Raw genomic sequence first — 14,030 nt, 5'->3', positions numbered from 1 at the left:
CAGCAAAGGATTAAGGCCCATCTGGAATGGGCTGGATCACATTTCAATAGAAACAACCTAATCAAAAGGTCCCACCTACAATAAGTCTGCCCCCACGAGAATGGGTTGAAAGAACATGGCCTTTCCTGGGGTACATAAAAGCTTCAAACCAGCACACTTGGGGATGGGGAAAAGTAATCACATTTTGGATAAATTTTGAGGAGAGAACAAACAGGATTTGTGTATGGATTAGAAGGAGAGTGACAGAAAGTGAAGATTTGAGGATCTCTTCTGAGTTTGGAACCTTGGTAACTGGGTGGAGTACTGTGGTGGCAGCACTGAGATGGAGAAGATGGGTTTGGTGGAGCAGAATCAAGAGTAGTTTTAATCATAAGTTTGAGATGTCTGGCAGACGTCTAAGTGGAGAAGTAGAAGTATGGAATCTGTAGCCCAAGGGAGAGGTGAATCTGGAAATCTAAATGTGGAAATCATCAGTATTTAGGTGGCATTTAATGCCATGGAACCAAATGAAATCACCTGGGTTAAAGAGGGAGGAGAAAAGATGTGAGTGGACTGAGCTCTGCCACATGCCAAAATTTAGAGGAGCAGCAGCTACTGAGATTGTAGGAAAGCCAGAATGGTGTTGTGGGGGCTTCAGAAAAGATAGTGAGGGAATTGGGTTTAGCAAAATACTCTTGGTTACCTTAATAACAGATATTTGAAGGAGTGGTGAGGGTGAAAGCTACAATGGTATAGGTTGAAGCAAGAACAGGTGATGAGAAAGTGGGGACTATGAGTATACACAACTCTTGAGAGATTTCGCTGAGGTAATGCAGAAATTGGGAGGGTCATGTATCTAGGGTGTCTTTTTTAAAAATATTTTTTAAAATAGGAGATGCTAAATTATGTTAAGGTGAATGATCTATTAGTGACAGAAACTTACGGTGAAGAAAGGATAATGGAGCTCAGAATTCCTTGAGTAGACATGAAAAATAGGGTCTGGGTGGCATCTTCTACTGGGATTGAAGGCAGAGAATGTAGATTGATGGATATGGAGTCAGAAAGATGAGGTTGTTTATGCCCAAACAAATCTATTTTCTCAGTGAAGTGTGAGGTGTGGTCATAAATTGAGAATGTTTATGGAGCATGCTAGAAATTTGAGGAAAGAACTATTATAAAAGAGTGTAGGAGAAGCAAAGCTATCAGGGAACTGTCACAGGAGTGCCTGGAATTGGTGAAATTTGTGAACCCAAATATGAAGTGAGTCAGCAAGCTTGAGCGATTTTCTCCAGTAAGGTTTTGCAGCAAGGGTGTAGGCTCAGAGTAAGTAAACAGCTGGGTTTAACTACGATTGGAATTTTGCCAGAGAAAAATGCAGGTGTAGAAGGGCAAGAGAATTAAGGGTCTGGATAGGGGTACTGGATCATGGAATTCATGTAGGGTAACGAGGAAAATGAAGAGTGTGATAAATGATGAATAAGTGGTAAGGTCACAATAGTTTGGAGGTCTCAGTGAGGTAGCAGTGGGTTGGAAAATAGGAGGTGGTAGCCAGTGTGGGTTCCATGGAAATCAGATCTTGACGGTGTGTGCATGTATTGGTGATGCTGACTCTGAAAAATACAGTCAAAAGTCAAAAGCTCTACACTCTTTACCTCAGGACCAGCAAAATCTTTTAAAACAAGCATAATTAACTGAGGTTTTCATAATCTTCTGCCAAAGTACCTGTCAGCTTGCCAGTTCAAGGATATCTTGTCTTCCTCAGCTTGCACACTGCCATGGCAACACATTATCTCTGTGTAGAGTCGTCCTCCCTCTTCCCTCTAGTTGGTAGCAGGCTTTAAGAGGCTGTTTCACAGTTTATTTTCCTGTCAAGACTTACAAGGCAAAGTCATATATTTTATAGATTTCAAATACTTTATGATTGTATTTTTTCCCTCTAGAACAACATCCAAAAGTAAGGAAGAATAAAATTTATGGAGCCAATGACTTCATAGGCCCATTCAAGAAGGTTAAAAAAATATTTTAGGGGGATATGATGTCAGTCAGTGACAGAATTGAGAGTAGTTATAGATATCATGATAAGCTGATTAAAAAATAGAAATGGGACCTCTTAGTTTTCTAAAAAAAGGCCACTGTTCCTAGAACAGACCTAATAAAGTAGGAGGAGTAGCTGGCCTCCTCCTGGTTTCCTAAAGATCTTTCTGCTATAACTAGTGTTCACTACTGCTACCCTCCCTCTGCAATACTTGACTTCAGGGGTATTGATTTAAAAGTTTTGGGGGAAATAAGGAAATGAACTAAGACCAAATTCACAAGAAAGAATAAAATATAGCAACTTAAATCACCAGCCAAACTTCTTCCAAAGGATAGTGCTTCCTTCTTTGAGTGTAGTACCCTATAATTCTGGGAGCTCAGGAAATAAATATGAATTGAAAATGTGGCATTCTGGGAAGCATAAATGAGAGTAAACAGTTCTAAGGACTAAGTTTCTTCCCTTCTCTGTGGCTTCAGTTCGCCCCACAGTGAAAGAAAGTAACCTCATAGGGAGGCATCACCCGAGAAATGCAAGTTCAAAACCTGGATGGGGATGTATGTGAGTTGCATGCTGGAGGATCCCAAAACTAGATCCAGACATTAGTGGTTCGGAAACCTTAAAGCCGAGGGGGTAGGAATGTATAGGAATGGTTCATTTTTCACTTAAGATTTTTTTCAGTCCTACCTCAGATTGAGTCTTTTAATGCGCAACTCTTAAATTATAAGATATACTAAGATCTCAGATTGATGATCTACTCAGCATTAACAATATTGGAACCCCGATATATGCACGTCTAGCATAAGGCCATTAAAAGTGCATTAGGCCATTAAAATGGCTCCAGGGAATTTTCCAGCTATCTTGAAGCGCTCCCCACCTCCCTCCCCTTTAGCACAAAGGGCGACTGGGGCGATCTCCTAGGAGACCTCAGGGTAACAATTGCGCATGCGTAAAACTCTGCACGGCTGATGCAACCTCCCGCGTGCGAGCCGGGTCTACCGAGAGTAAGGAAGCAGACAGGGAGATAGGGTGTGCCCAATCAGCGGCAACACGGAAGTGTGCGAAAAGACCCGCCTACCGGTGTCGGCAAGTGACGTTCGGGGACGCGGGGTTAGTGGCGTAGACGCCGGCCATCCTTCGTCTTGTCGAGTTTCCTGGCGGTGTCCTGCCTCGGCGCCGACCCTGCGGCCATTTTGGGCTTTGCCTACACCCGCGTCTGCCTGCTTACCCAGCCCTTACGTGGTCGCGCTGCTAAAGGGCTTTTTAACCGTCAGTCTCTTGTGGAAAGTCGCCGCCGCCGCGGGAGGCCTCCGATCTATGGTGGTGAGACCTCAGACGGACTAGAACACCTCCTCTGCCAGGATGGATTTCGCCTCCGCTGCCGCGCCCAGCGCTTCGCCTTTCGGACTGTCGTCTGCCGCCTGCTGCCGAACCCGTTTTCCTCTGTGGCTCCTGTGCTGGCTTAGGGATCGGCCCGAAGCACCGATTCCGCCTCTCGTCAAGGCCGAGGCTGTTTAGGCCGCTTTCGAATCTCGTCCGATCTCCAGTTCCTGAACTCCGAGTACCCGAGAGATTGCCAAGAAAAAGGAGATGGAGCCGAGCGCAGAGTGCTCGCGAAAACGGTCTGCCGCTCAGGTGGGCTCGGGGTTCTGGCGGTCCTTCCTTTTTCCTCGGCGATCACGACCAGGCTCTTCTTCCAAGTTCCCGACACCTGCCGCCCCAGAAAACTCCGGGAACCCTCACCTGGTTTCCTCTCCCCAGCCCCAGGTTCGGACCAGCTACTGGATGAAGCTGCTTTCTCAGCTATTTGCCCCGCTCCCCACCTTGTTTCAGAAGCTGCTGATGTGGAGCCAGCTTTTCGGTGGAATGATTCCTACCAGATGGCTAGATTTTGCTGGAAGTTACAGCGTCCTGAGAGCCCTGAGGGGACGAGAGGAGCCAGGCACCTCCACAGCGCAGAAATCTGTGAGTTGCTTGCGGCTTGGCCCTTCGGACGACTCGAATCCCAGCCCCCTTGATTGGCTGGAGGAGGGGATACGCTGGCAGTGCTCGTCCCCAGCTCTAGAATTGGAACTTAAAGCCGAGGGAAGTGTTTTGGACCCTGAAGCACACGCTTTTCACGTAAAGCAACAGCTGTGGGGAGTGGAGTTGTTGCCGAGTAGCTTTCAAGCTGGTCTGTTCTCTGACCAGGAACCTGGCTCTTCGCCTTCGGGGTCTCTAGACATTCAGCACTTAAGCAATTTCAACGTAGTCTCCTGTTTGCTAAAACCTTCCTATCTGGATTGCCTTCCCCCGGTAGAGCTCAGCTGTGAGAATAGTGTTGGAAGTAGCGAGCTAGTTGATATCCAGACACTAACCCTAAATAGTAACAGTCTGGCCGATGACCTTTGTCATCCCCAGCCACTGAGTACAGAGATCACTAGAGCCTCCTGGCAGGGATGTCCACCTCTTTCTAGAGAAGGGTTGCCAGAAATCCACCATCTTCGCATGAAAAGGCTGGAATTCCTTCAGCAGGCTAACAAGGGGCAAGTATTACCCACGCCCGACCAAGATCATGGCTACCACAGTCTGGAGGAGGAACACAACCTTCTGCAGCTTGATCTGAAACATTGTAGAGATAACCCAACACAGCTTGTTCCCTCTACAGGAGCCATTCCTGGAACCGCTCAGGAAGAAGAAATACAATTGTTGCCCAAAGAGCTTCCACTTACTTGGAAAAAACAGGACCCTTTGGAAAGCTGTCCATCTTGTGAGGTGTCTGTGGCACCAGAGTCTGAACAGGACCACATTAGGGTAGTTGAGTACTCAGACATAGAAGAAGACCTTCCCGTTTCTGCCAGACCAGCTTGTAGTAACAAATTGATAGATTACATTTTGGGAGGTCCACCCAGCGACCTGGAAACAAATTCTGATTCTGAAGATGACCATTGGGATGAAGAAGCTGAGGATGATGGTTTTGATAGTGAAAGCCCACTTTCAGAATCAGACCTTGAAGAAGACTCTGAAGGGCTTCACCTTTGGAACTCTTTTTGCAGTGTAGATCCTTATAATCCCCAAAACTTTACAGCACCAATTCAGACTGCTGCCAGACTTGTTCCTGGAGACCCTTCTGATTCAGAGAAGAATTTGTCTGACAAGTCTGATCTAGAGAATTCTCCCCAGACTGGAAGACTTTCTGAGTCTTTTTACCATAATTCTGAAGAGGAAGATGACTGCATGTCTAGTGCAGATGAAATAGAAAATCTCAAACTGTGGAATTCTTTCTCTAATTCCGGTGACCCCTACAACCTTTTAAATTTTAAGGCTCCTTTTCAAACATCAGGGAAAAATTGGAAAGGCCATCGCGACTTGGAGAGATCGCTTGAATCTATTGTGGCTGTTTCTGAGTGTAAAGCTTTACTTTCCTGTAAGGTACAGTTGTTAGGGAGCCAAGAAAGTGAATGTCCAGACTTGGCACAGTGTGGAGTTCTTTCTGGAGAAAGATATGTGCATATCAAAAGAAAAAAGGTTTGTTTCTTTTCTTTCTTTTACTCTCTTGACACTATTTTGTTTTGATATGGCTAAATATAGTAGCATGACTTTTTGAGGCATAGTAATGCATATTTTTAAAGATTTCTGAATTCATAAGATTAAAAATTGTGCAAGTGGTCCCCGCCCCCCTTTTTTTCATTCTCACAAAGAGGTTTGTTACCCAAAACGAAGATGCTGGTGTGTAGCTGTTAGCAGGAAAATGCTTTTTCCATTTGGCTTGGCAGCGCTCAGTAGTTTCCTTACAGTCTTCAACTTTTCACTCTTTCAGGGAATAGAAAAACTAAACCTTGTTTATGTGTGCATGGTTTAATTTTTCCAGAGATTGGGAAGGTCCTATAATAGCCATAGAGTTTTAAAATGGTTTTAATCTGTTAAGTCATTTGCAGACACTTAATATTTTATTTATATACTAGTAGTCTTTACTTATGTCCATTAGAACCCAAAGCTATGATGGTTGTTTTGCCATAAAAGAAAATTAATAATTTCAGTATTAGAAACTTTTTGACATGGCATGGTTTTGATTGACAGTCAAAAACAATTCCCGGAATGATATTAGCTTTTCTTAAGAATGCAGTACTAAGTTCGTATTGGCCAACTACAGGTTAGTAATCATATGTAAACAGTGATGGTCACTTACTTGGTTTATATTGATGTTTCCTTCCTATTCCCAGGCTAGTCTTAAATCTTCATGGAGCATTTTATTCTTTCAGGACATTGTCAGATTAATCTTATTTTGGAATTCTTTTGAATTGCTTCATTTTTCTCCTCTTTATTCAGCTAAAGTTATTAATTCGGGAAAAAATCCCCTAAAACATTCAAGGGTATTTTTTTTAATGTAGAGGGAAAGTTTCTTTAGTTACCTTGACCCTTATTTGGAAAGAAAAAGGAGTGGGTGAGTTATTGACTTTATATTCTGCAGCATAAGGGAGTTTCAAGTGTACAGTGTCATAATCTGTTGGTTCCAAATGGCTAGCTTAATTCTTTGAGACTATTCCTCGGGTATAAATGATTCTAAATGTTGGTACTTTCATGTATTACCCATGAAAACAGATGTCGTATTAAAAGTTGAACTTTAGTTCATACGTCCATAAATGTGAGGATTAGAGGACTTTTCTCTATCCTTTTAAGGGACCCCTGACAAAACAACCTATTTAGAGTAAATAGGTAAGGAACATAGTAGGGCAGTGGAAGGCACACTTGGCATCTGAGTGTTAGGCCAAGAGACTTGGAGAGACAGCCAGGCTGGAAAGTTACTTGACCCCTCATGGCCTCGAATTTCACATTTATCTAATGGAAAAGGAAATATCTCCTGTATGAATTGCAAAATTTAAGAGATGAGTAAGTAAACTCATAATTCATTGCCCTGCCTTTAAATAGTTTCTCTTACTGTTCAGGGACAGTCAGTCTCAGGTCTCATTTTAGCTTTCTCAAAGAGTAAAAACTAGAGGAATGAAGTCAACTTGAGACTTGAATATTAACTAGAAGCAAAACTTATAAAAGACTGTGTCTGTCATAAGGAGAAATTATGTGACAGCCTTTGACTACTTGCCATTCTTTATGTATATGGGAATAATGGGTAGTGCCTAATTTCTAGAAGAAGGCTTTCAGGTCCAGGAGTTTAAAATACTTTGAGTCATGGTACGGTGCAGCTTGTGGAGCTAGATTCAGAGTTTGAATCCTATTATACCACTTAGAAGCAAGTCTATGAACACTGTCCCTGTTTCCTTATCTGCACAATTAGGTTACTATAGTAATCCTAATCATAGGATCAATGGGAGGATTAAATGAGATAAAAAATTATTAAGTGCTTTGAAAGGAACCTGGCATATGGTAAACACTATAAGTGTTTATTATTTTATTATTATTTGTCTTAGTGATACTATGCATATGTAATGACTAGAATGCAATATCTGGTAAGGTGTTACATACTTACTAATTGTCCTCGGGGGCATTCTGTGACCTGATGTAAAGAGAATGAAAGTACTACAGGCCACAGTAGGATTGGCTGATGAAACTACTGAACAGACTTTAAAGCAAGAATGTAATCTTTGGAGTTTGATATTTTAGAAAGAAACTTCTGTATTAGAAATTAAGATTTTAAAAGAGACTGTCACTCATTCTATGTCATCCTGTATATTAAAATATTTACAGCTCCATGTGTATATAGTGCTAGCATATTGAATGGGAATACAGAGTTTTTGTCGTAACTACAAAGTCTCTTATAGTGACATATCCTTAAAAGCTATAAATTGTTGCCCTTTAGCAAGTAAGTTTTTTTCTGTATTCTGATCACAAAACTTATAATACAAAACAGTTATACATGTTCATGATCCAGAAATTGGAAAGCACTGAAAAGTGAATTTTAAAAAAAAAAAAAAGAAAAAGGAAGAATAGGAATAAGTGGAAAAACTGTTACATAAAGCCTTTGTGCTGTAATAAAAGTTTTAACTTCAAGGGTCATAGTAGTTATTTTCTGAGATATTCTTATTTTAGAAAATTCAGAAACATCTATCAGTTTGGAGTAACAAATACATTAAAGAGAACTGTATTTCCTTAAGGAATTAAAAGAAAAAAAGCAGGGATTAATAATAGCAGGAAAATTTCAGTTCCCCATCTGGATTCATTTTCTTAACACCAGAATCCAAAGAGGAAGGATATATATGACTGAATGAAGGAAATCCAGATGGTATTTGCCTTCTGTTTTGTTAAAATGTCATCCAGTCAGAATTTTTTCTTATTTTTACTGTTGTTATGATTGGGACCAAATATTCCTGTAAAATATTTGATATTCTGAAAGAATTTGTAGCTTAAAGAGTTCTTGACCTTGGTGCTGATTGTAAGATCCTAGAGTAATTAAATTGGTCTTTGTCTTTATAGGTAACCTTTCTTGAAGAAGTTACTGAGTATTATATAAGTGGTGATGAGGATCGCAAAGGACCCTGGGAAGAATTTGCACGGGATGGATGCAGGTTCCAGAAACGAATTCAAGAAACAGAAGATGCTATTGGATATTGCTTGACATTTGAGCACAGAGAAAGAATGTTTAATAGATTCCAGGAAACATCCTTCAAAGGACTTAATGGTTTTGAGTAATGTTAAAATGATTTGACAGCCTCTAGCACTAGCATATATGCTACCTCTTACTTAAGAGGTTTCTTTTAAGAACAAAAATTGGCAGCTGTCCTTTGACATTTATCTTTAGAGAAAATGCAACTTGGATCTATTAACCTAGATTAATTTTTTTTTTTTTTGCAACATCCCACTTAGAAATTCCAGGTTTGAAGAGCCTAAGCCCTGATAATGAAGGATGATATGGTGTGATTATTTCTAGTCCTTCCTTTTTTGAAGGCATTTCTTTTTTGATTTAGTTGGATGTGTTTTTTAATGTCATTTACATGCAAAGACAAAAAGGGGACCTTTTAAGTTTTAATTTTGCACTTTCACATCTTATTTTCTTGGGAAACAATATTTATAGGGTTCAAAGCCCATTTTCATTTCTAACTTAAATTATGTGTACCCGTCTAAAAACTGGGGTTTTTTCCCTACCCCCAACATTTAGAAAATGAATTGGCTTTTATTTTTTTCTCTATTTTTTTTTTTATTTCTGTGATTTGACCCTTTTACCTTAAGGCTAAGAAAATAATCTTATATATGCTACCAACTTAAAATATATTATCATGTGTCTTTTTTTTTCTTTTTCTTTTAAAAATGACTTTGGTTGAAAATGTGTGGTAGATTTTTATTTCTGGGTTAAATTTTACCTATATTTCCAAGGTCTGTCACAAAACCTGTTTATGCTGTAATTTTTACTACTTTGGGATAGCTGCATATTTTTGCCAAATTTTAACATCTATTATGTTTAATTTTTGTGCAGACAGTTCTTTGGAGAGGGTTTGGTATATGTTGCTGTAGTTCTCAGTTGAATGTGGTTATTTACATCTTTCAACAGGTAGAAGATGTAAGAAATTCCAGAAAGTAATAATTGCAGCATAGGAATTTGAATTTGTTTTTTAAACTTAAAATACTAGAATTTTCTTAGGAAGAAGGTAGGAGACATTGTAAAGCAATTTGAATTTGTCGTATATGCTCTCAGCAGAAAACCAGTGTTACTAATATCATGCCTCAGCACTGTCACTTTTAAAACCTGTCAGGGTGACGCTATAAACTTGGAAATGGGTAGTTCTGAACTTTCCAGTTTGAAGTGTAAAATATGGACATCAGTCACTGTTCAAGATTATTGTGTTCCAGTATCTTAATCATGGGAGAAGTAACTACCAGGCCTGACCCCTTTTAGGCAAGGTTAGAACTATAGATTTAACAACAAAAAAAGTCTTAGTATTTTTAGTCCAAAGTTTTCTTTTGAGTTGAGGGTTTTGCAGTGACTAAGGTTGTGCTTGGTTTATTTGGTTAGCTCTATATGGTGTTGTGTATTAGATTGAAGGAATATCATCCGACTTTTTAATGGAATTATTGTTCTTCCATGTGCGTCCTGTCACACAGCTAATGGAAGACATGAGTAGAAGGAATGACCTCTTGATATTGAAATTTATTTCAGTAAGGGAATGAATTTTTCATCAGAAGTGCTTGCAGGGTTACTACCTCAGTTTATAATCTACCTGGTCATTTTATTTCTAGCTGATTTGCTCTAAGAACCACCTCTGATGTTTGTGTGTATATGTATATATATATATATATAACAACACACTGAGAGTACAACACCACAAAAATTGGTCAGATTTTTGCAGAGCCCTTATTCTACTTATTTTGTTGAACTCCACTTTAGGAAATGGTTTTATACAGTCTGATATAATACCATGAAAACAGGCTGGTTTTAAAAACCAGCTGTGTCAATTGGAAAGTAGCCATCTTTTGATGAAAAAAACTTTTTAAAAGTATATGGGCATTCTTTTAAGACCAGACTAAGTATACTGTTTTATTTTAGAGATTTAGGTTATTTTTTGTGTTTCTGAAATCTAGCCCCTTTGCATATTTGAAAATAATGGGCCATCTTTACAGTCATTGAATTTTGGAAAATTATTTCGTTGGGATTCAAACCTCACTACCAAATGAGTAAATGCTTGGTTAAGAATTCTCCCACATATTACCCTGCTTTAAAAGAAGTTGATAGATGGTTATGAGAAAGACAGAAGGGACCATTTTTAAGGTGAACAGAAGGAGAAGAACGAATTATCAGTTTCAACCTAATTCTAATGTTAGAGCAAAGTTAAATCCCCACAGTCTTAAAAACAAAATCCTAGGAGGTTTTGACTGAATATTCTGTAATTTAAACTCTTGTAATGGTGCTTTAAGTGTCAATGTAGCATGTGAAAGACTTTGTATAGACAGGTAAAATTTCCATTTTTGAGTGTTGAAATGTGAAAACAGCACCTCTTCATCTTTAACTTAAAATCAGAACTATCAGATTTTATTTTTTTATAATTTAAAGAAGGTGAAATTAGGGGACTAGATTGGCTTCTACAGATCCAATGATTTAAATATAACCAGTTGGGATTTTATAGCTAAAATTATATTTGTGTATAAAACTGTTTAACTAATCTGTAAATTGTAATAAATATATTTGCAGTTATTGAATGTTACATGCTATTTTGGTTCAACTTTATATTATAGGCTTCATAGTACTTTATATTGGGTTTGGAATTACTGAGCAAGATTTTCAGGATTAAATCGTATTTTTATAGAAGCACTCTAAACTTAGATGTACTGAACACATTTGTATGGTTTAAAAAAGGTTATATGGCCCATAAATTGCACCTCAGGTAATAAAGGGGAGGGATGGCCAGGATAAATATTAATTGCAAACCACATTTAAGTAATAGAAGAATTTGGTTCTTAGAATATGAAAGAACTTTCTAAGAGGTTGGGGCTTTAATTCTGAAATTGGCCTCAGCCGTCCACTTCTGCTGTACAGAAAACAGTAAAATAAATAGGGTATTTGCAGAAGTAGTACAATTCATATGCTAAACTTAGTATAGTATTTCCCCTAAGTAGTTGGGAAATCTGCGTCACTATTTTATGCATTATTGTTCAGGGTAACCATGGCATTATGAATCAAGATGTTCTCTCATTTACAGTATCGAATAATATGATGGTAAAAAAATTACCCTGAAGAAAAAGACAAACATTTGGGTTATGGCAAGCCTATTAATGGACTAGGGAATAATTCTTAATTCATGCATTTGAAAAAAATGAAGAATGTTACTTCAAGGTGTATTTCTGAACTGAAAGGAAGGAAAGAAACCAACATTTAGTATATATTGAGTTGATAGTACCAGATTAGACTTTTATTACCACTGTGGGGTCAGTTTAAGAATTTTTCACTGCCTTTCCCCAGGAAGGTGTATAAAAATAATCTTTACATCAAGCCAGACTTACTCCTCTGCCTACCCTGATCTCTACTCTATAGAAATTGTACTGTTTTCTTTTCTACTTCAATAGAAAGTTTAAAACAAAAAAGATTCCTGACCTCAGAAATCTTGATAGTTGCACATAGATTTGGGGATTTGGTGGTCTCTGGCATATTCTCATATGGAGTTTTCCTTTGGGTTTTTACCTTTTTTTTGAACAAAAATAGAAATATCTTCATTTTTCTCCTATGAAATACTGTCATTTGTAGAAATATATAAGGGTATTCTTGGTACATTCTAAAAATTAATATGTTGCCCGGAGTGCGTTTTTAAAAAACTTTTTGAGTTGACTATTTTTACGTGTCAAAGAGGTTTTGCTATTTTTTTCACTTAACTGGTGATACTATGTATGTTGACTATTTGAAATCTACACAACTAGGATTCTTTGTGGACTTAGCTGAGTGCTTCATGGTCAATTTAAAACAAACCAGTCTTCCTCCCTGGATTTGCTCCAGAGAAACCAATGGTCGGTTATGACTTTAAAATGCAAATCCAGCATGATATTGAGATCTGTAACAATAGATATAATACATAAGATAAATAGATCTCTTCTAACCCTACTTACTTTGAGGATTCATTAAGCAATACTCAATGCTTTCAACTAATAAGCTTTAGTAGCCGATATGACAGGGAAGTTAAAAAATTCCACACCTGGAATGGTGAACATGCTGGGGTAGGGGAAGAGGAAACGTTACTATGTAATTTGAGTTAGAGCAGTGTTTTACCACGGACAAAGACTTCTTAATCTCACCAGAGAAAGATGGGAATATGGATTTGTGAAAAGTGGGTTGATTGACTCATAGGGAGAATACACTAGAGCTATAATGACACTGAAGGTCTATTTGGTCTATTTGCCATAAGGTGTAGAAAGTTGAAGTACAAGGTAAGATGACCTTTGAAGCAGTTTTTAGATTTGTTCATTTCAATTTCTTCCTTTCATCTTAGTATTATCTTTTTCCAGTTTCCTCCCTTCTTTGTTTACTGGACTTTTCATTTTCACTGCTGTTTTATAAATCCTCACCTAGAAGAAGGTGTGTTCTTCATAACTAAAGAACAGCACAATTGCCAGAGGTGTGTGTTCATTAGAAATGCTATCCATCAAGAAGAAAAGATTCAGAGTCCGTAACTTCAGAGCTTACCACGTGAATTTCCTACCAAAATGTTGGGTAAATATTTATACTTTGAGAATGGAATGCTTTACAGGAACATCCCAGAGATGTCCAGGGTCAAAGAAAGAGATAAAATTAAGCTGGATAATGCTTTGTGTTATGCCTGCTTTTCCTGATGAGCTTTCATTCATTGACTCTGAATGCAAAAACAAAAAAGGAGTCCCCAAAAGAAGTTTTTTGTTTTAATTTTTATTGTGAAAGCATATTCATAACATATCCCATTTTAACCACTCTCAAGTACACAGTTCAGTGGTGTAAATTACATTTTCATTGTTGTACTACCATCGCTGCCATGCATTACCAAAACTTCCATCACCCCAAACAAAAATTCTACCCATTAAACATAACTCCCCATTCCTCACTCCCACCCCTGATACCCTATAATCTTCTGTTTCTAAGAATTTGCATATTCCATTTATTTCATGTGAGACCATACAATTTTGTCCTTTTTTTGTTATTTGATTCCCAAGTATCCACCACCAACTTCTTCCTTTATTAGAGAAGTTGTGGGTTTACAGAACAATTATGCATAAAATACAGGGTTCTTACATACCACCCTACCACCAACACCTTGCATTGGTGTGGACCGTTTGTTACAACTGATGATAGCACATTTTAAATTGATTGAATATGCTGTCTTCAAGGTTTATCTAGGTTGTCATGTATATCAGAACTTCATTCCTTTTATGGTTGAATAATATTCCATTGTATTTATATACCACATTTTGTTTATCCATTTATCTGTTGATGGATACTTGGGTTGATTTCATCTTTTGGCTACTGTGAATAATGCTGCTGTGGACACTGGTGTATAGTTATCTGTCTGAGACCCTGCTTTCAATTTTTTGGGGGTATATACCAAGAAATGATATCAGTGGGTCCTATGGTATATAT

The 14,030-nt window shown here is 38.3% G+C and overlaps 1 protein-coding gene across 1 annotated transcript; it reads left to right on the top strand.

The window, feature by feature from the left end:
- The first annotated feature begins 2,990 nt into the window (after positions 1 to 2,990).
- Positions 2,991 to 11,129, top strand: PPP1R15B (protein phosphatase 1 regulatory subunit 15B). The gene is made up of 2 exons (XM_077157516.1): positions 2,991 to 5,518; positions 8,420 to 11,129. The coding sequence occupies exons 1-2, from the start codon at positions 3,602 to 3,604 to the stop codon at positions 8,633 to 8,635; spliced, it is 2,133 nt and encodes a 710-aa protein (XP_077013631.1). The 5' UTR covers positions 2,991 to 3,601; the 3' UTR covers positions 8,636 to 11,129.
- The last annotated feature ends 2,901 nt before the right edge of the window (positions 11,130 to 14,030 follow it).

This window comes from Tamandua tetradactyla, chromosome 4 (genome assembly GCF_023851605.1).
Source record: "Tamandua tetradactyla isolate mTamTet1 chromosome 4, mTamTet1.pri, whole genome shotgun sequence".
In the NCBI taxonomy this organism is placed as follows: Eukaryota; Metazoa; Chordata; class Mammalia; order Pilosa; family Myrmecophagidae; genus Tamandua; species Tamandua tetradactyla.
This window is presented reverse-complemented; position numbering and strand designations above follow the sequence as displayed.